The 23,176-nt window shown below is 42.9% G+C and overlaps 1 protein-coding gene and 1 non-coding gene across 2 annotated transcripts in view; both read left to right on the top strand.

Moving 5' to 3' along the window:
* The window catches only part of FLT1 (fms related receptor tyrosine kinase 1), a 202,752-nt gene extending 189,532 nt beyond the window's left edge, over positions 1-13,220 (top strand). The window contains exons 28-30 of the mRNA XM_064275298.1: positions 1,393-1,477; positions 3,933-4,027; positions 9,256-13,220. Coding sequence (XP_064131368.1) covers positions 1,393-1,477; positions 3,933-4,027; positions 9,256-9,457 — 382 coding nt within the window. The 3' untranslated portion in view covers positions 9,458-13,220. The remainder of the gene's footprint in view (positions 1-1,392; positions 1,478-3,932; positions 4,028-9,255) is intronic.
* LOC111751696 (small nucleolar RNA SNORA32) lies at positions 2,121-2,237 on the top strand. The gene has a single exon (XR_002786794.2). It is a non-coding gene; the product is annotated as a small nucleolar RNA SNORA32 (small nucleolar RNA).
* Positions 13,221-23,176: the final 9,956 nt, after the last annotated feature.

A 23,176-nucleotide genomic window follows, 5' to 3' on the forward strand; every position in this document is an offset into this window, starting at 1 on the left:
AAGGGCATGAGAATAAACACGAGTGCTCGTGTTGGGCCAGGTTTCTGTATCTCATACATTGAGTAATAGCAGTTACATGTATGTTAAACATTTGGTGTGGTTCTGGCAATGTGCTAGGCTCTTTGCATACATAGCTCCTTTAACGCTCAGATCAGCCCCATGAAATAGATATTACTATGCCTGCTGAACAAGTAGGATATTCAGGTTTTGAGGAAGGTAGCTTGCCAAAATTATGTGGCTATAAAGTGGCAGAATAGAGTTTCTTAGCCAAATGTTCTCACACTCCCTCCTGTACCCAGTCCAGTCAGGAACCCCTTCAGATTGTCTTGTGAGCATTCTTGCATCTTGAGCTACAGCAAGCACAGCCAGCTTTGATCTCAGTTTCGCCAAATTTGGTAGGTGGCCAGGGAGGGCATGGTGAAGAGCTACGGTAGCCTGAAAATATTGATCAGCATCTATGAAGGCTTAGAAGCAATGTGTGGCCAGTGCAGACTTGTGCTAATGGGTTATATGTCAGTACACTGTTCACACTGACCTGTAATCCATTACCACAAGTCTGGGCTGGCCACCAGATATCTTCAACTCCTTAGTAGATGCCTATCAATACTAACCCAAGATGCTAAAGCAGATGAGTCATTCATTTTTTATGGATGAGAAAACTGGTTGGGATGAAATAAATTAGTAGAGTGTGATTGGGCCAGAGATGAGGGCTGGGGGTGTCAAAGTAATGTGGGTCCTGCTCAGCTTTGGACCACTAGTATACTTGCCTAAGAAATTGGGCCTTGCAGAGGGTGGCAGAGGACCTCAACCATTGACTCTACAGTGGATATTGCTGATGGTCCTTCCTAATACATCATCAACAGAAGGTCAGTAGGTATTTGTAGGGAAATCACACAAGTGCTACCCATTCCTCCCAACCCGTAATCACAGAACAGAATATATAAGACAGGCCCTAGTACTCAACTATGCCATTAAATCAGGCTGACAGGTTATTTCATTTGTCACTTCATATCCTGTTAGAAAGTAGGCAGCTATAAATGATAAAAGTCATATCACTTCTCGGGGCATCATTTCTCTTCCTTGTAACATAGGGTGTTTAGACCAAATGATGCCCCAGGTCTCTACCAGCCTTGCTTTTCTAAGTCCACAAGCCTGACCACTACAGAGTCTTCCAAAGATCCCTCTGGGCTTGACATCATGGTAGAAAGTGGCATTACCATTAGGATTCCCAGAGGACCACCACAAGAGAATTTCAGTCTCAGAAGGAGTTAGGTGATTCCTGCTGGTGTTTTGGTTTATCTTAACCCAGGATACAGAGTCCCAGGTCTCCTGACTCATCAAAGCTGGACAAAGCATTCTCCTGCCCTGATTATTCTTTCTACTTCTTCATAGATATGTAAATGCTTTCAAATTCATGAGCCTGGAAAGAATCAAAACCTTTGAAGAACTTTCACCGCATGGCATCTCCATGCTTAATGTAAGTAATGAAGCTAAGCTGCTCACCGCACACTGCAGAACCTTCTGCCAGACTTCATCCAAACACACACTCCAGACTTCAGGTGGCTCTAGTCAACAGGGGTTAGAGGTGGCTGAAATGACACTAGGGGGACTGACAGTGCGGCTTAACTGTGCAGAGCCAATTCGAAAGTAGAATTCCACGGGTGGAAGACCCAGAGTTCCCTCCAGGGTCCAACCTCCAGGGTCTAACTCATTGTCTGGTAGTAATTCTGTCCCTTAGGAAACGTCATTATCTTGGCAGTCACTGTTGCATCAATGCAACATTGCTTTCAGAGTAGTACAGAGTAACTCCAAACTACGTGACCTGCTGGGCCTTGCGATATAACAGAGAGCTGTCTCTTAAGAGCAGCCTGGAGATTTTGGAATCATTCTACTTATGTCTTATGCTCCCTCCCCTTAAGGTTCTGGAAGCAGACCAGCCATACTCCTAGCCAGCCACACCAGGAGAAGCAATCCAGTAGATCCTAGCAAACAAGAGGTCTCACCTAGCTCTGTCCTTCCAGGCCCTGGGACATGTGGTCAAGAGAACAGGGGGAGTATGGGGGACTAGCAAGAGTGCGTCTCTGGTCTTGTAGACCCTGGTTCTCCAAGTGTGAGCTCTGTGGTCATTACCAAGGCTTTTAAAATGCCATTTCTGATTTACTGTGGACTTGACTATAAAAAAAAAAAACTTCCCACTAGGTTCTACCTTGATGGCATTCAACCGTTTGGGAACATTGCCATTGCCTAGATCAGCGCCAGTAGAAATATAATTTATGCCACGTATTATTTTCTATAAGCTTTATTGTCTAGACTCAATAAAATAGGGAAAAAAAAGTGTGGTCTCTGGACAAGCACTGCTGCCATGATCTAGGAGCTTTCAGAAACGCAGGCTCCCAGGCCCCGCCCCAGGCCTCCTGAACCGGTTCGACAAGATCCGCAGGAGATTCGCGTGCACACTAAGGTTTGAGAAGCACTGGCGACCACTGCGTCCCATTAAGGGCCTGAAAAACCAACTGAGGTGTGAAGGTGATCACTGCAGAGTGCAGCCTGAGCCAAAGCAGAACCACCCTCAAAACCACTGCAACCTTCTCAGAAACAGCAGAGAAAGAGGAAAAGAGGCTTTAAAAATATTTTAATAACATTACAAATAAGGTGCAAAACACAAAGGTAAAGGAGATGGAAATTTGGTTTTGCTGTTTGGTAAGGAGCCCTGGTGCACAGTGGTTAAAGCACTCGTCTGCTAACTGAAGGGTCCGCGGGGTTCAAACCCACCAGCTGCTCTGCTGGAGGAAGTGCGGACAGTTTGCTTCCGCCAAGGAATACTGAAAAAGTGGCCCGTTTCCCTCCACCTTAACCCTTTCCATCCTAATGCGGTGATGAAACATGATAGTTGCCTTCTTTGCTTAGGCTTGTGTGGTGATACTAAGGACAGGAGCACAGCCCAGGAGGAACCCAGAGGGTGGTAGGGACAGTGTGGAATCCATTTACCACAACACGCTGTCTGAACAAAGTGATGGGAAGTCTGCATAAAACTCGATGCTAAAGATGAATCAATGAGGAAAACGAATTGCTGGAAACCATGACCACGGAGGACCTGAAAAGTCTATGGAATCTTCAAAGAAAAAAAAATCAAATGATGTCTTTTAATTTCTTAGAATTTTTGCACATCATGGCCCTAAATAACTCAGCATACCAATAGGCAATCTTCATCTGCCAAAGTTAGCTTTAATATCTTCATGCAATAATTTGTGTAACAGTGTACTATGGAAAATGCTAGCCTGTTACCTGTAATTTTCTTTCTTATTTAAGCTAAGGAAAGTTAGTTTTCTTTCCCCTCAGGAACCAAAAAGCCAAAGCCATTGCCATCAAGTTGATTCAGATGTATAAAACACAGTACAATTGCCTCATAGGGTTTTCAAGAAGCAACAGGTAGATTCAAACTGCTGACCTTTTGGTTAGCAGCCAAGCTCTTAACCACTGCACCACCAGGGCTCCACCTTCAAGAAGAAGCCTCAAAGTCACTGGGTACAGACATTTCTTGCAACTGACTAAAGTTTGGGGTCATGAATGTGGAGAAAGGGCTTTGTCTCCATAGGCAGGGACTGTGCAGGCTGAGGGCAGGGAGTGCAGGGATTCCAGACATGCAGCCCAGTGGCTTGGTGTGAACCCCTCTGGGCCAGGCAGAAGGAGCCCTGGTGATGCAGTGGTAAAGCGTTCAGCTGCTAACCAAAAGGTCAGCAGTTCGAACCCACCAGCCACTCCATGGGTGTCTGCAGCAGTCTGCTTCCGTAAAGATTACAGCTTTGGAAAGTCTATGGGACAGTTCTGCTCTGTCCTGTAGGGTTGCTATGAGTTGGAATTGACTCCACAGCAATGAGTGGTGAATGTGTGGGCCAGGCAGGAAGTATAATATCTTCCTTCTTTCCCACCAGGATTACCGGATGGACAGTAGCACTCTGCTGGTCTCTCCAGTGCTGAAGCGCTTCACCTGGACTGAGAGCAAGCCCAAGGCCTCCCTGAAGATTGAGTAAGAAAGCGGGTGTCTTTTTTTTTTGATCAGGTGTTGGGGTATGTGAAGGAAGATGTCAGAAAAGATGGTGTCACGGCAGCTACTTGAGGGCTACTTGCCCTCCTTTGTTTTCCACCAGAGCTATAACCAAGCCAACCAAACTCGAGTTTGGTTGCCATCAAGTCTACTCGGACTCATAGTGACCCTCTAGGTCAGAACAGAACTGCCTTACAGAGTTTCCAAGGAGCAGCTGGTGGATTCTAACTGTCGACCTTTTGGTTAGCAGCCAAGCTCTTTAACCACTGTGCCACCAGGGCTCCACCAGAACTATAGTGTTCAGGAATTTTAGAAATGGACTTTTTTTTTTTTTTTTTCAATTTTTATTGTGCTTTAAGTGAAAGTTTACAAATCAAGTCAGTCTCTCATACAAAATTTATATACACCTTGCCATATACTCCTAATTGCTCTCCCCAATGAGATACCACACTTTCTTTTCGTGTCCTCCACTCTCTCTTTTTGTGTCCATTCCACCAGCTTCTGACCCCCTCTGCCCTCTCATCTCCCCTCCAGATAGGAGATACCAACATAGTCTCATGTATCTACTTGATCCAAGAAGCTCATTCTTCACCAGTATCATTTTCTATCCCTTCGTCCAGTCCAATCCCTGTCGGAACAGTTGGCTTTGGGAATGGTTCCTGTCTTGGGCTAACAGAAAGTCTGGGGACCAGGACTACCAGGGTCCTTCTAGTCTCAGTCAGACCATTAAGTCTGGTCTTTTTGCAAGAATTTGGGGTTTGCATCCCACTGCTCTCCTTCTCCCTCAGAGGTTCTCTGTTGTGTTCCCTGTCAGGGCAGTCATCAGTTGTAGCCAGGCACCGTCTAGTTCTTCTGGTCTCAGGCTAATGTAGTCTCTGGTTTATGTGGCGTTTTTTGTCTCTCGGGCTCATAATTATCTTGTATCTTTGGTGTTCTTCATTCTCCTTTGCTCCAGGTGTGTTGAGACCAATTGATGCATCTTAGATGGCCGCTTGCTAGCGTTTAAGACCCCAGACGCCACTCTCCAAACTGAGATGCAGAATGTTTTCTTAATAAATTTTATCATGCCAATTGACTTAGATGTCCTTTGAAAGCACGGTCCCCAAACCCCTGCCCCTGTTATGCTGGCCTTTGAAGCATTCAGTTTATTCAGGAAACTGCTTTTGGTTTAGTCCAGTTGAGAAAAGCGATTTTTTTTTTTTTTCCAGAAGGGAAAGAAAGTGGGCATAAAACTGGACCCATGAATGCCAAACTCTGGGGATGAAGGCTTGGGGTTTAAGAGAAGAAAACATGCACGAATTTATAGCAAAGATGGGAAATCCAGACCAGGGCTTTGAATTGGTCCATTCTGGTTCAAACCTCTGCTGAGAATTTGCATTTCTAACAAGTTCTCTGCTGAGAATTTGCATTTCCACCCCAGGTATACTGAGTCAGAATCTACATTTTAACAAGCTCCCCCAGGTAATTCTTAGGTATAACTTCTTGGGAACTTGTTAGAAATGCAAATTCTCAGCAGGGTTTCAACCTGGAATGAACAGGTTGGAAGTCCTGAGCACATAAAGCCAGTGTCTTAGTTGAAAACAGCCTGATTTGCACATTTGTGAAAAGTGAAAAGGTGGGAAAAGTCATATGAAGACTCTCTTCTGGGGGCAGGGAAAGGATGCAGCCCCATTATTACGCTCTGGGCCAGGCAGTTTGCACAAGAAGGGCCATAGTACTGCTTTGCCAGACTGAGAATGCCACTCTAAGGACCCACCTTTTCAAATGAAGCTTTCTCTGCTTCCTGTTTGACCCTGGGACCTTTCTTCACACTTGACGATTTCTCCAGGGGCCCCTGGCTTGCCAGTTAGCCCCTCCCTCAATACTGTGGAGCCCTAGTGACACAGCGGTTAAGAGTTACAGCTGCTAACCAAAAGGTTGGCAGTTCGAATTCACCTTAGAAACCCTGTGGGGCAGTTATACTCTGTCTTATAGGGTTTCTATGAGACGGAATTGACTCCACGGCAACAGGTTTGTTTTACTATACAGTGGCCGTCTGCAGCTGCTGTCAGAGTGGCCCGGTTCTCGCTTTATGCTCCGCGGGCCCCAAGCGTCATCTCAGCGGCTCCATGCTAGTGTCCCCCAGGAATAGTGCTGGCTGTGAAAGACCGGCCTAGCAGCCGTGCCTTCCTTTCCTCGTCCAAATGCCTGCCCCTTTGTCACCCAAAAGCAGAACCTGCTGCTGCTCTTTTATCTAAGTCAGGTGTCAGCTGGTTTAGACAGTAAATACTTTGACCTTGTGGGCCGTGCAGTCTCTTTTGCAACTCCTCATCTCTGCGGTTGTCGCGTGGAAGCAGCCCTAGACAACGCCTAAGCAAGGAGGCCTGGCTGCGTTCCAGTGAACATCATTTACCAAAACAGGTGGCTACGGCCGATGGGCACATACGTGAAAAGCTGCTCAGCATTAGCCCTCAGGGAGATGCAGACAGGAACCACGAGAAGCCACTTCACACTCACTAAAACCAGAAACCAAACCTGGTGCCATCGATCGATTCCAAACCATAGCAACTCACTAGGATGGCTGTAATCAAAACGTCAGACAGTAACGAATGTTGGCTAGGCTGTGCTGTAATTAGAACTCACACACTGCTGGTGAGAATGTAAAATGGTACAGCCGCTTTGGAAGACAGCCTGGCAGTTCCTCAAAAGGTTAAGTATGGAGTTACCACCCAAAACACACCCATTGCCGTCGGGTCGATTCCAACTTATAGGACTCTCCGATGCTATAGGACAGAGTAAAGCTGCCCCATAGGGTTTTCAAGGCTGTAATCTTTATGGAAGAAGACTGCCACTTCTTTCCTCTGCAGAGCAGCTGATGGGTTCGAACTGCCAAACCTTTCTGTTAGCTAAGAGCTTAACCACTTGACCACCAGGGCTCCTTACCATATGACTCAGCAATTCCACTCCTGGGTATCTACCCAAGAAAACTGAAAACTTAGGTCCACACAAAAATTTGTAAACAAATATTCATAGCATTATTTATAATAAACAAAAAATAGAAACAACCCAGTGTCCTCAACAGATGAATAGATAAACCAAATGTGGTATGCCCATAAAATGAAATATCATTCATCACAAAAAGCATGGAACAAGATACAAGCTACAATATGGATGAGCCTAGAAAATGTTATGCTAAGTGAAAGAAGCCAGCCAGAAAAGACTACATGCTGTATGACTGTATTTATATGAAGTGTCCAGAATAGAAACAGAAAGTAGCTAAGTGGTTACCTCGGGCTGGTGGGGGAGGAGGAGTGGCTGCTAACGGGTATGGATGTGGGCGGTGTTGAAATGTTCTAAAATTGATTGTGGTAATGGTTGTGCAACTTTGTGAAAATCCTAGAATCCACTGAATTTTACACTTTAAATAGGTGAATTGTATGGCACGTGGATTATATCCCAAGTAAGCTGTCATTCAGAAAAAAAAAAAAGGCGGCTAGCTCAGAGGTTATAGACTGCTGATTCCTGATCTAAATCGAAGATGGCAGCAAGTGCCTTCAAAAGATATACACTGAAACCTGTGAGAGCCGAAACTCAGGACTCCAAAGTTTTCCACTTTGACAGGGTGCAGTCTTAGCATTTTTCTGTCATTCTCTATTAATGGAAGATATTTGAGTTGTCCTTCTCTGACAAGTTTCCGCCTTACGCAGGTTCTGGTTTTCACCGATTTTACCGTAGTTAGCACAGTGCATCACCACAAGTAAACTGAAAGGACAGGAACACTTCCAGGCCAATATTTGCGTGTTTGTTTCCTTCTAACGTGAGTATTATGATGGTACCAGAGAGGGGTCACAGCAGGTAAGAGGACAGCCAATGAGGAATGAGTGGACAAGGAGAGAGTTGGATAACATGCCCTTTTACTTGCTATTTTGGAACAGTTCAGAAAATGCATGGCAACTTTCACCTATATCTTTGTGGAAAAGGAAAACCATAAATTCTACCCTCCACTCTGACACTAAAAATATAAAACGTGGACCAATCCCATGATATGCTAGTCTAGAACCAATCTACCTAACATGGCGACCCCCTCTCATCCCAGCCCCTATTTAAAATAAAAACAGCTTTCAAACAAATAAGAAAGGACAAGAGCAGCTTTCCTTCTTCATATATTTGTCTCAAGCTGGATGTAACATACAGAACCTGGAAGCAAGTTTCTCCACCCCGAGCCTCAATAGTGATATGTAGCCCAGTGACTTACAAGCCTTCTGCTCAAGAACACAGCATGATGGGGTGTCACCTGCACTAACCTTTGTGTATCACTTTCCTGAGGCTGCACAAACGTGGTGGCCTAAAACTGAAATGTTTCTTCCTTAACTCTGGAGGCCAGGAAGTACGAAATCACGGTACCAGCAGGCCACACCCTCTCCGAAGGCTCTAGGGAAGGACCCTTTCTTTGCCTGTCCCAGCTTCTGGTGGCTCTAGGTGTTCCTTGGCTTGTGACTGCATCACTCCAGTCTCTGCCTCCGTGATAACGTTGCCACCTCCTGTGTGGGTCTTCTCAAAACTCCCTCTGCCTCTCTTAGTCGTGGTTGCCTTTAGGGCCCACCACATAACTCAGGCTGAGCTCCTCCTGTCAAGAGCCTTGACTTAGAAACATCGTTTGCCATATAAGTTTCCAGGAATTTGGTGTGCATGCGCTTGGGCCACGCTTCAGCCTACCACAGAAGCTAAACGACCCCTGGGTACCAAGCTGTACCAAGTCTTTGAGTTCTTTCCTACCTAGAATCATGAATTTGCATTGTCTAGTCACACACATGCCACACTCCAGCCAGTGGCGTGCACCTTCCTGCCCAGTGACACCAAGCTGATCTTAAAGAGGTAGTATGCAGCTTAAAGGAGCCCTGGTGGCGCAGCGGTTAAAATGTTTCGCTGCTAACCAAAGGGTCAATGGTTCGAACCCACCAGCAGCTCCGTGACAGAAGATAACAGTCTTGGAAACACCTATGGGAAAGTTCTACTCTGTCCTCTAAGATTGCTGTGAGTCAGAATCGACTCAACAGCAAGGGGGTTGGTTTGCTTCGGTTTTAGTGTTCACCTTGAGGACAAGGAAAGTCTGACTGGAGATGGAAGATGAGGTTCAATAACCATTCACTTTGGGACAGGCACAAACAAAAGGCCCACTCAGAAACTCAAGAAACCAATTTTTACATTTGCCTTTTTTTCTTTTTTTCTAGCTTAAGAGTGACCAGTAAAAGTAAGGAGTCGGGGCTTTCCGACCTCACCAGGCCTGGTTTCTGCCACCCTAGCTGTGGGCACATCAACAAGGGCAGCCGCAGATTCACATACGACAACTCGGAGCTGGAAAGGAAGATCTCCTGCTGCTCTCCGCCCCCAGACTACAACTCAGTGGTCTTGTACTCCACCCCACCTGTCTAAAAGTTGACACAAAGCCTTGTTTCTAGAAGCACACGTGTATTTATAGCCCCAGAAAACTAGCTTTTGACAGTATTATGCATATATAAGTTTACACCGTTACCTTTCCACAGGAAAAGCCAGCTGCTTTTTTGTGATTTTTAATAGTGCTTTTTTTTTTCTTTGACTAACAAGAATGTAACCCCAGATAGAGAAATAGTGACAAGTGAACAGCGTTACTGTTAAATCCACATATTATGCAATGTGTTACAGAAATTCTTTCTAAGCCCAATGACTGCCTGTGCCAGCCCCCAAGACCTCAGGGCACAGAGGACTTTGGATGATCCAGGAAATACACTGACCGAGCCATGCAGCGTGGATGCTACTGGCCAGCCCCTCAAGCTCTAGAACTAGGGGACACCCAGCCCTGTAGCCGCAGGGATCACGAGCTGGTCTAAGCAGTGCCCCTGGGGCCTCCAGCAGGCGTAAGCATATAAGGGGGCAAAGGGAAAAAGGAAGGAGCTGCAGAAAAGAGAAGGCACCAGAAAGAATCTGAGATACACCACACAGGAAGGGCGTGGGGGAAGGCTCTCAACAGTGCCACTTCAGTGGGTCAGAGGGATGAGGGGGCATTTTCTGGATTCTGGGAGGGAAGACAGGGACAGACATATTCTTTGGAACTGCAAAGCCAATTTGAAAACATTACCTGTGGGACTGGGTCTCTGCTCATTCCCACAGGTGGCAAGTTTTGGATTTCTAGCACTAAGGGTGGCCCGTACTGCTGAGTCCTTGAACAAGATACACTGAAAATTCAAGATAAGCACAGCTCTCTTGGCTCCTTGCCGTGATGGCCTTATACTTAGCACATTGCTTATAGTAAGCTAACTGCAACGAGTTTGGTCTGTTAGGGTTATCTACTGCTGGGCGCAAAGCCCTTTTTTTTTTTTTAATGTCAGATTCTATTTACAGTATTAAGACACTTAACTCAATTTTTTGTATCATCCCATTTTGTACAAGTTACTTATAAAAGTACTGAAGAGAGTGGAAATGCAGTCTTGGGAAGGGCTTTCTCTGTACCCAAACTAGGAAGGATGGAATAAAAGAATGAAGTACAGCACAAACCCCGTCTCTACCCCAGCCAAACCAACTCACCTGAACCATTGTGACCCAAAGCGTAGGAAGTCAGTCGTGTTGCCCTTTAACCAGGATTCCACTAACTCTTGCCGATCTCCTGGAAGAATGTGGGAGAGCAGGAACCAATGTTTATTAAGCACTTTATGCTCCTTGAGGAAAAGAAGGTGATATGTAAATTATGTGAGATATCTTTAGAAATGGGATTCAGGATATTAATTAGAGCCATCAGAGGAGAAAACCCCATTTTCATCTGCTTTGGATGTTGCTGAGGAGGATAGGAATAGGGAGACAGGGTAGAAAAGGTGATTTTCAGGGTCCGAAGATCCGATGGGCCCTGGATCTCTAACCTAGCTGTTTAATATTTATGCAGATCACGTTCTGTGTAGTTAGAATGTGAGCACCTTCTGCAGCCAGTCAGGAGCTGGACAGGCAACAGGGAACTGCCGCTTCCGGGAGAGGAGAGTACACCACCTTTTGCGCATGCCACAGCTCTACAGCCTGAATGGAAAAGGACTTCATGCTTCCTTCCCTTTGCATCACATTCTTGTTTGAAGGTTCTTTGTGTAAAGAGATGGGAGTCAAAGCATGACCTGGTCAGGACACTGGCAAGTGAGACAGTGGGCACCCCAGGGATGGCTCTGCTGGGGGAGGCCTCTGCACCACAGACTAAATGCAAACAAAAGCAGGCAAGGGCCAGAAGAGGAGGAAAGCTTTGCTCTTCCTCTTCTTTACAAACACAAAAAGCACTCAGGACAACTGGTGATAAGTAAATTTCAAGTAACCAAGAGGCTAACCATAGGGAAAATAGGACTCTAGTTCATTCTCTAAGTTTTTTTGTTTGTTTGTTTTTGTTTTTTGTCAAATCAGTTAAGGACCCAACAATTAGTGATACAAAGAAAAACCTTAACTACATGTATGATGTCTTGATTTCAGTAATTTAATTCTTAATCATTAAGAGACCTTAGTAATACCATTTTGCCCAAAGACTAAAAACAAAATATTAGAACTATGTTAATTCATACTTCTTCAAAGATGCAGGTTTGTTGCTGACATGACTCCATCCATCAAAAATGGTTCCATCTGGAGTCTTGACATAGAAAGAAAAATGGAAGCTTGAAGTAATGAGTGTATCTAGTTGCAAAGTGCTTACAACAGACTGGTTCATTAAAACAGTACTAAAAATTCAAACACAATTGACTGATGGTATTATTAGAACCATTTGTCATTTATGACAAAAATTGTTGGCACTAAAGAGCAAACATTTCATTTCAGGATTCTTGAGATGATGTGTAAACACCAGGGAAGGGAACTAAAACCATATACAGGTCTTTATCTGTTCATCCCAGAAGCGATGCACAGACCCTATTTGTGAAAATGGCATGGTGGGGCATCTGACCTCCTCTAATTTCACAAGAGGGAAGGAGAATCAAGGTTAATAGCCCAAGGCTGATTCCTGTGAGGTGAGGGTCAGACATACCTCCACTCTCCAACCTTTTTACTATTTCTGACACCAGCCATCCCTCCCACGGCACTCTCTACTTCTCTGCTGGGTTTGATAATTTGTTGCAATGGCCACCCAGAACTCACAGTTACGGGGTTTATTAGTGAAGTAACAGGTTATAATTCAGGATCAGGACAGCCTTTTCTCAGCCATGCCTGCAGGCAGCCCTCTATCTGGCTCTCAGCCCCTCAGCCCGGCCTCTGCCCTGCTTGGGCAAGTGTTACAAAGCTCTTTAGCTCCACCAATAAGTGCCCAGAGGCACCCTACTCTGTCAGCAAGCCTCTTGCCCAAAGGCACTGAGCTCTCTCGCGTGGTGGGCTGGGCAGCCCACCACGCCATCTCCTTCCAGTCTCCTGGTTCTGCTTCTGCTCGTTCTTTACCGCCCTTGCTGCTGCTTCTCGCTGTCTTGCTCTGCCTTCGCTGTTAAAGCTCTCTGCGCCCTAGGTCTAGGAGGCTCTGAGCACAGGGACCCTGGGTCCAAAGGATGCATTCCACTTCTGGCTCTTCTTTCTTAGTGTAGTGAGGTCCCCGCTTTCTGCATCTGGCACGGCTCATTTTAAGCCTAGCGGGATGGCAGAACTGACCAATCCCCTTGTTCAGGTTCCGTATACTTTATGTGCATGGTCCCATCTCCACAAGGGTGCCATGCACTTTTTTTGTATGATTAGCAAGCTGTCCAATCCCCTTGGTGGGCCACAAGCACCTTATTTGCATAGTCCCACCTATGATGGGAGTTACAAGACCATGGCTAGAAAGGCCATATAAAAGTGACCCATTGCACCGCACTAGTATTAGCCTGTGGGACAAATTTGCCCAAATCCTAAAAAATGTTGCTTGAGTCTTCTAGCTATGTCTTTTTTTCCCAGACCATAAGAATGTCAAACTTGAAACAGATACTTTCCAACCCCATTTAAATGGATTGAAAGAGGAGTATGTCTTTGAATGACAGTGGTAGCAACTATATGTATATGTATGTGTATATATAAAAGTGTGTGTGTATGTCCTGTGCATAACTATTTAAGGAAACTGGAATTTTAAAGTTACTTTTATAAAAGCCAAGAATATATGCTGCAGATATGAGACATGATTTGGTCCTATATTTCTAGTCATTATGAATGTATTTTGTATAACATCTTCATATAATAAAATTAACTTCCAAAAACGTCTGCATATTTTCTCCCTGATTCACCTATAGGTAGAAGGAGGGTCAGAGGTTTCCCTGTGGGTGGGGGACCGGTGTTCTGAAAGGTGTCCTTAAATACCAATTATTAAAGACAGCGCAAGGTAGATAAAGCAAGCACTGCTAAAGAGAGGTCAAAGAGCCTTCTAACAATACTACAGATTGGATGCTCTAACCAATCAGGACACTGCAAACAGTAAATAGAAAATAAAATCAAACCAGGCAGGTTGCCTAGAACACTAAAATTAGTAAGATCACAAAACAAGTAAAACATACAAGTGAGAGTGCTGGCTAGAGATGAAAGGATCGTCAATTAACGAAGAGGCACTCTTTCCTGACTACTAGTTTTCAGCAGGTACACAATTACCGTAATTACAGGGTGTATGCCTGTTACAGATTGGGTATAGGAAAGCATACAAAATAATTGATCAAAAACTAAGACACAAGAACTTCCCTAAGAGAAGCACACCAGCTAACTAGCCAGTTTCATTTTGTGAAGTACATTCTGTTGTTGTGTGCCGTGGAGTTGATAGTGACTCATGGCGACCCTACCAGCAAAGCAGGACTGCCCCATAGGGTTTCCAAGGCTAAAACCTTTATGATCGTGAGGATGGCTCAGGACAAGGCAGTGATTTGTTCTGTTGTACATAGGGTCCCTATGAGTCAGAACAGACTCAATGGCACCTACCAACAATCATTATGGGAGCAGATCACCAGGTCTTCTCCCACGGAGCCACTGGTAGTTTCAAATTGCCAACATTTTGGTCAGCAACTGAGCACTTAACCACTGTACCACCATGGCTCCTTCAGATTACATCCTAGAAAGAAAAACTAAGCAATTCAGGTAATCACATAGAATAACTAACCAGCACATTGTCTTCAAAAGTGGTCATACCTGCCTAATAACACCTGGAGAGAACCACATTAGAGAGACACGGTAAGGGACAAAATAAAGCCTACTTTCTTTGAGACAAAGGCAAGAAAGAGAGAAATGATCTCAGTAATTTGTGGTCAACTGAAGAGGGCAAGAGGCATTTTATCTTCAAGAATCTGAAGTCCTTGAAAAATAATTTTCATAACATAAGAGTGAAATCACTCATTTTAGGGGACTGATTTGTAGAATGCTTGAGGAATCAATGTCATGTCATAATCTAGAAATTTTCTCATGACTCAGAAAACTTTTAGTACATTTGGGAATTGACCTTTTTTCCTCCAGTAGAAGGGTGGTCCACTAAGGTCCACTGGACTCCTTGTGTTAAACACACTACCAGACTTTTGGGTTTCACAGGCCAGAACATTTTTCAAAAGTATACTGGGTTCCAACACAGGAATGGGCAACTTTCTCTTTTGTGAACTAAGGACATTTAAGGGAGAAATCAACCAACCAAAAAGTCAACTATGTGCTACTAATATACTATTTCTTGATCTGGGTGGTAGTACGTAGGTATGTTCACTTTGTGGTAATTCACTGAGCTATAAACTATTTGTGACTACGAAATTTTATTAAAAAAAAAAACCTACCATCTACTACCACAATGTTTCATAGAAGAAAAATCCATTTTAAAACAGAGGAAGTGTTTAATCTCAGGCTAAAATAGAGGTCTTTAAGTGGAGTTAACTCAACTTTGTATTTAAATCATCTCGTCTTTTTTTTTTAATTTCTACCAGAAAAAACATTAGTGCACAAATGCCGTTCTGTAGATTGGTATCAGGGAAACAGTGATAGCTAATAGCTGGTAACATTTGAGTACTTAATATGTATCAGCAACTATTCCAAGTGCTTCAGAAAAATAAACTCATTTAATGTCCAAAACAACCCTATATGATAGTTTCTATTAGGATACCCTTCAATGGGAAAATTGAAGTAATCAAGAGAGAACAACTCCCAAATCCCATCACAACACCCTACCTACTAGCACCTGCACTCCTATACCCAGCCTCCTGGAGATGGCCAAGCCAATACGCTTATACCAGTACACTGGATCCTATCCTCTCCCCTACTCAAGGACATTGCTCCAGCAATTTACCACCCCCTCACTACAACCAATTTTTTTCTTTTCCACTGGCTCATACAAACATGCTGTTATTTCTCCCATTTTACAGAAGAACAACAACAAAAAAAAACCTTTCATCTGTGATTCCCGTCCAGCTACCACCCCGTTTCTCTATTCCCCTTTACCCCAAAATTCCTGAATGAGTTGCTGTCATGGACTGAATTGTGTCCCCCCAAAAATGTGTGTGGACTTGGTTAGGCCATGATTCCCAGTATTCTGTGATTGTCCTCCATTTTGTGATAGTAATTTTATGTTGAAAGGATTAGGGTGGGATTGTAACACCACCCTTATTCGGGTCACCTCCCTGATCCAAGGTAAAGGGAGTTTTCCTGGGGTGTGGTCTGCACTGCATTTTAGCTCTCAGGAGATGAAAGGAAAGGGAAGCAAGCAGAGAGTTTGGGATCTCATACTACCCAGAAAACAGCACCAGGAGCAGAGTGCATGCGTTGGACACGGACACGAGGTCCCTGCGCCTGAGAAGCTCCTTGCCCAGGGGAAGATTGAGGACAAAGACTCTCCTCCAGAGCCAACAGAGAGAGAAAGGCTTCCCCTGAAGCTGACACTCTGAATTTGGACTTTTAGCCTACTAGACTGCGAGAGAAATAAATTTCTCTCTGTTCAAGCCAACCACTTGTTGTATTTCTGTTATGGCAGCACTAGATGTCTAAGACAGTTGCTTCTACACCTTTTCTCCAATGCCTTTCTTCCCTGTCATACAAACCTATCCAAACCTAGTTTTCACTTCTCTAGCCACATTCCCTACCTGGACTATTCCCTAATGGAATATTCCCTCTGATTATTCACATGGGTGGAGCCTTCACTTCCTTCAAGTCCTTGCTCAAAAACATCTCCTTGGTGAGGCCTGGAACGCCCTGTTTGAAATTGTAATGCCACCACTACACTACACTACACTACACTACACTACACTACACTACACTACACTACACTACACTACACTACACTACACTACACTACACTACACTACACTACACTACACTACACTACACACATCTAGGGATGCAAGGTAAGACACAGGATGGCCGGTTAGATTTGAATTTCAGATAAATGAATAATTCTTTAGTGTAAGTATGTCCCATGAGATACTTGGGGCATATTTATACTATGATGACAGCTTCATGGATGAGAATCAGCATAAAGCCAACTGTCAGAAGGCAGAGGTCAGTCGTATCCCTGCTTTCCCACATCTCTGTCATTTCTCATACTCCAGTGTATGAGACCATCCTCTAGTCTCATACACTCTCTCTCTCTACCTCGGCCACTTGGGGGTACGTCAGACCTTACAAATTAAAGAGGACAGTGTCCTTGGGTTCGTTAATTCACTGGAACGATTCACAGAACTCACTGAAAACACTATACTTACGAGTGCTGGTTTTACTAAAAGGCTATAAATCAGGACCACCATAAGGAAGAGATGCATGGGCGGGGTCTGGGGAGGTTCCCAGTGAGGAGCTGCCATGTCTGGGAGAGGGCAGGTCACCCGCCCTTCGCTGAACAGGAAGCTCTCTGAGCTGCAGGCTCCTGGCTCTTATCTGCCAGTCCTGCCTGAGAGGCTGAATCCTGCCTCCTGAGGCTACTTGGTATCAGCCTCCCAGGTGAGTCTTTTCTGGTCCGACCATACAAAGAATGGTTTAAAAGATGGGGATGGGGAGAAGGAGTTGCCAGACAGACTTATCAAATAAAAATATAGAATGTCCAGTAAAATCAGAATTTCAAAGAACAGGTAATTTTTTTTTTCTTTTTATAGTGCTTTAGGTGAATGTTTACGGCTCAATTTCTCATACAAAACTGTATACCCATATTGTTATGTGACACTAGTTGCAATCCCTATAATGTGACAGCACACTCCTCCTTTCCACCCCCTGGTTTCCCGTGTTCATCCAACCAGCTCCTGTACCTTCCTGCCTTCTCACCCCACCTTTGGACAGTGACCACCCATTTAGTCTACTGTATCTGCTTGAACTAAGAAGCGCATTCTTCACAAGGATTATTTTGTTTTATAGCCCAGTCTAATCTTCACCTGAAGAGTTGCCTTTGAGAATGTTTTTAGTTCTGGGTTAACAAAAAAGCCCGGGGAGTCATGTCTTCAAGGGATCCTCTAGTCTCAGGCAGACCATTAAGTCTGGTCTTTTCACATGAATTTGAGTTCTGCACCACACTTTTCAGGTACTCTCTGACGTGTTCCCTGACAGGGCAGTCATTGGTGGTAACCGGACACCATCTAGTTCTGATGGAGTCTGGTTTATGTGGCCCTTTTGTCCCTTGAGGTAATATTTTCCTTGCGTCTTTGGTGTTCTTCATCCTTTCCTCCAGATGGTTTGGAACCAACTGACGTATTTTAGATGGCTGCTCGCAAGCTTTTAAGACCCCAGACACCACTCATCAAAGTGGGAAGCAGAACATTTTCTTAATACGTTTTGTTATGCCAGTTGACTTAGATGTCCACCAAACCATGGTCTCCAGCACCCCGTCCCTGCTACTCTGTCCCTCAAAGTGTTTGCTTGTGTTCAGGAAACTTCTTAGTTTTTGGCTTAGTCCAGTTGTGCGGACTTTCCCTGTATTGTGTGTTGTCCTTCCCTTCACCTAAGATGATTCTTGTCTACTATCTAGTGAGTTCCCCTCTCCCTCCCTCCCCACCCTCGTAACCATCAAGGAAGGTTTTCTTCTGTTTAAACCTTTTCTTGAGTTATTATAATAGTGGTCTCATACAATATTTGTCCTTTCGTGACTAATTTAACTCAGCATAATGCCTTCCAGATTCGTCCATGTTGTGAGATACTTTGCAGCTTCATCATTGTTGTTTATCGTTGCGTAGAATCCCATTGTGTATATGTACCATTATTTGCTTATCCATTCATCTGCTGATGGGCACCTAGGTTGTTTCCATCTTTTTGCAATTGTGAACAGTGCTGCGGTAAACATGGGTGTGCATATATCTATTCATATGACAGCTTTTATTTCTCCAGGATATATTCCAAGGAGTGGGATAGTTGGACCGTATGGTACTTCTATTTCTAGTTTTTTAAGGAAGCACCAAATGGATTTTCAAAGTGGTTGTACCATTTTACATTCCCACCAGCAGTGTATAACTGTTCCAGTCTCTCCACAACCTCGCTAACATCTATTATTTTGTGTTTTTTGGATTAGTGCTAGCCTTGTTGGGGTGAGATGCTATCGATTGAATTATGTCTCCCCACAAATGTATGTATCAACTTGGTTAGGCCATGATTCCCAGTATTGTGTGGTTGTTCTCCATTTTGTGATTGTAATTTTATGTTGAGAGGATTAGGGTAGAATTGTAACACTACCCTTACTCAGGTCACCTCCCTGATCCAAGGTAAAGGGAGTCTCCCTGGGGTGTGGCCTGCACCACCTTTTATCTCTCAAGAAATAAAAGGAAAGGGAAGCAAGCAAGTGAGTGGGGGACCTCATACCACCAAGAAAGCAGCACCAGGAGCAGAGCTGGTCTTTTGGACCTGGGGTCCCTGCACCTGAAAAGCTCCTCGACCATGGGAAGATTGAGAACAAGGACCTTCCTCCAGAGCCAACAGAAAGAGAAAGCCTTCCCCTGGAGCTGACACCTTGAATTTGGACTTTTAGCCTACTTTACTGTGAGGAAATAAATTTCTCTTTGTTAAAGGCATCCACTTGTGGTATTTCTGTTATGGCAGCACTGGATGACTAAGACAGATGGCATCTCATTGTAGTTTTGATTTGCATTTCTCTAATGGCTAATGATTGTGAGCATTTCCTTATGTATCCGTTAACCACCTGAATGTCTTTTTTGGTGAAGTATCTGTTCATATCCTTTGCCCATTTTTTAATTGGGTTATTTGTCGTTTTGGTGTTGAGGTTTTGTAGTATCTTATAGATTTTAGAGATTAGACCCTGATCTGATATGTCACAGCCAAAATTTTTTTCCCAGTCTGTAGGTTCTTTTTACTCTTTTGGTGAAGTCTTTTGATGAGCATTAAAAAACCAAAATCAAACCCAGTGCCGTCGAGTCGATTCCAACTCATAGCAGCCCTATAGTACAGAGTAGAACTGCCCCATAGAGTTTCCAAGGAGCGCCTGGAGGATTCCAACTGCCGACGCTTTGGTTAGGAGCCGTAGCACTTAACCACTACGCCACCAGGGCTTCCTATGAGCATAAGCGTTTGATTTTTAGGAGTTCCCAGTTATCTAGTTTCTCTTCTGGTGTTTGTGCATCGTTAGTTATGGTTTGTATTCTGTTTATGCCATGTCTTAGGGCTCCTAGCTTTGTCCCTATTTTTTCTTCCACGATCTTTATTAAGATTTTATATTTAGGTCTTTGATCCCTTTTGAGTTAGTTTTTGTATATGGTGTAAGGTATGGGTCTTGTTTCATTTTTTGCAGATGGATATCCAGTTATGCCAGCACCATTTGTTAAAGAGACTGTCCTTCCCCCCATTTAACTGACTTTGGACCTTTGTCAAGTATCAGCTGCCAACAGATGGATGAATTTATGTCTGGATTCTCCATTCTGTTTCCATTAATCTATGTACCTGTTGTTGTACCAGAACCAGGCTATTTTGACTACCATGGTGGTATAAGAGGTTTTAAAATCAAATAGTGTGAGGCCTCCCACTTTGTTCTTCTTCAGTAATGCTTTACTTATCTGGGGTCTCTTCCCTTTCCATATGAAGTTGATGATGTTTCTTCATCTTGTTAAAAAATGCTATTGGAATTTAGATTGGGATTGCATTGTATCTGTAGGCCACTTTGGGTAGAATAGACATTTTCACAGTGTCGAGCCTTCCTATCCATGAGCAAGGTATGTTTTTCCCCTTATGTACATCTCTTTTGGTTTCTTGCAGTAGTGTCTTGTAATTTTCTTTATATAGGTCTTTTACATCTCTGGTTAGATTTATTCCTAAGAATTTTATCTTCTTGGGGGCTATTATAAATGGTATTGATTTGGTGATTTCCTCTTTGAAGTTCTCTTTGTTGGTGTAGAGGAATCCAACTGATTTTTGTATGTTCACCTTGTACCCTGATACTTTGTTGAAATCTTCCAATAGTTCCACTAGTTTTCTTGTGGATTCTTTAGGTTTTCTGTGTATATGATCATATCAACTGCAAACAGGGATACTTTTACTTCTTCCTTACCAATTTCGATGCTCTTTATTTCTTTTTCTTTCCTTATTGCTCTGGCTAGGACCTCCAGCACAGTGTTGAATAAGAGTGTGATAAAGGGCATCCTTGTCTGGTTCCTGATCTCAAGGGAAATGCTTTCAGACTCGCTCCATTTACGTGATGTTGGCTGTTGATTTTGTATAAATGCCCTTTATTATGTTGAGGAACTTCCCTTCTTTCTATTCCTAGTTTACTGAAAGTTTTTATCGTAAATCCACGTTGGACTTTGTCAAATGCCCTTTCTGCATCAATTGATAAAATCATTTGGTTCTTTTGTTTTATTTATGTGATGGATTACATTGATTGTTTTTCTAATGTTGAACCATACCCTTCATACTTGGCATGAATCCCACTTGGTCATGGTGAATCTTTTTTTTGATATGTTGTTGAATTCTTTTGGCTAGGATATTGTTGAGGATTTTCGCGTCTATGTTCATGAGGGATATTGGTCTGTAGTTTTCTTTTTTTGTGGTATCTTTACCTGGTTTTGGTATGAGGATTATGCTGGCTTCATAGAACAAATTCAGGAGCATTCCATTCTTTTCTATGCTCCGAAATACATTTAGTAGTTCTTACTGGTGTTAACTCTTCTCTGAAAGTTCTCTAGAATTCTCCAGTGAAGCCAACAGGGCCAGGGCTTTTTTGTTGTTGTTCGGAGTTTTTTTAATTACCTCTTCAATCTTTTCCTTTGTTATAGGTTTATTTAGTTTTTCTGCCTCGGTTTGTGTTAGTTTAGGTAGGTAGTGTGTTTCTAGAAACGTGTCCATTTTCTCTAGGTTTTCAAATTTATTGGAGTACGATTTTTCATAGTATTCTTTTATGATTCTTTTAATTTCAGTTGGGTCTGTTACGATATTGCCCATCTCATTTCTTATCTGGGTTATTTGTGCCCTCCCCTGTTTTTCTTTTGTCAGTTTGACCAAGGGTTTATCCGTTTTGTTGATCTTTTCAAAGAACCAGCTTTTGGTTTTGTTAACTCTTTCAATTGTTTTTCTATTCTCTATTTCATGTATTTCTGCTCTAATTTTTATTATTTTCTTTCTTCTGGTGCCTGAGGGCTTCTTTTGCTGCTGTTTGAGTTGTATGGTTAATGTTTTGATTTTGGCCCTTTCTTCTTTTTGGATGTGTGCATTTATTGCTATAAACTGTGCTCTGAACACTGCTTTTGCTGTGTCCCAAAGGTTTTGGTAGGATGTGTTTTCATTCTCATTTTATTCTATGAATTTCTTTATTCTGTACTTGATTTCTTCTATGACCTAGTAGTTTTTGAGCAAGGTTTTCAGTTTCCATGCATTTTTTTTTTCCTTCTTTTTTCTGTTATTGATCTCTACTTTTATGGCTTTATGGTCAGAAAAGATGCTTTGTAGTATTTTGATGTTTTGGGTTCTGTTAAGGCTTTTTTTGTGGCCTAATATGTGGTCTATTCTAGAGAATGTTCCATGTGCGTTGGAAAAGAAAGTACACTTGGTTGCTGTTGGGTGGAGTGTTCTGTATATGTCTGTTGGATCGAGTTGGCTGATTGTGGCATTTAGATCTTCGGTGACTTTAATGACCTTCTTTCTGGATGTTCTGTCCTTCACTGAATGTAGTGTGTTGAAGTCTTCTACTATTATTGTGGAGCTATTTCTCTTTTCAATGCTGTTAGTTTTATGTGTTTTGGAGCCTTGTTGTTGGGTACATAAGTATTTGTTATGGTTATGTCCTCCTGGTGTATTGACCCTTAATCATTATATAGTCCTTCCTTATCCTTTGTGGAGGATTTTGCTTTAAAGTTTATTTTGTCGGAGATTAGTATTGTCACTCCTACTCTTTTTTTGATTGTTGTTTGCTGGATACATTTTTTTCCATCCTTTGAGTTTTAGTTTGTGTCTTTGAGTCTAAGGTGTGTCTCTTGTAGGCAGCATATACATGGATTGTGTGCGTGTGTGTGTTTTTAATCCATTCTGCCACTCTCTCTTTAGTGGTGCATTTAGTCCATTTTCATTCAGCATAATTATTGATAGGTACACATTTAGTGCTGTCATTTTGATGTATTTGCATGTGCTGTTGAGTTTATTTGTTCCACTTAATTTTCTGTGCTGAGTCATTTTTATGTATTTTCTTTTCATCTTTTTCCCTGTTGTTGATTTTGTATTTGCTGAGTCTTCATGTTTGTCTTCTTTTTTATTTTGATGTGTAGGACTGTTAGTTTCCTTTGTGGTTACCTTAATAGTTACCTCTATTTTTCTGAGTTTAAACCAATCTTTTATTTCTTGATATCACCTTAGCTTCCTCTCCATATGAATGTTCTATGACTACATTAGTCCCTCTTTTTTGTTTCAATGTTGTTATCTTTTACATATTGACATCTCTGTTTCCCTATTTTCAGTGTTTTAGCTTTGACTTTGTGATTTCCCTATCTGGGTTGTTATCTCGTCGTTCTGTCCTGTGTTCTAGTCTTGGGTTGTTACCTGATATTGATTCTCTAACTGGAGGATGCCCTTTGGTATTTCTTGTAATTTTGGCTTGGTTTTTACAAACTCCCTTAACTTCTGTTTAATATGGAAATGCCCTAATTTCACCATCAAATTTGAGAGACAGTTTTGCTGGCAATATAATTCTCAGTTGGCGATTTTTTTCCTTCAAGGCTTTATATATATCATCCCATTGCCTTCTTGCCTGCATGATTTCTGCTGAGTAGTCACAGCTTAGTCTTACTG

Source organism: Loxodonta africana, chromosome 23, assembly GCF_030014295.1.
Source record: "Loxodonta africana isolate mLoxAfr1 chromosome 23, mLoxAfr1.hap2, whole genome shotgun sequence".
Lineage (NCBI taxonomy): Eukaryota > Metazoa > Chordata > Mammalia > Proboscidea > Elephantidae > Loxodonta > Loxodonta africana.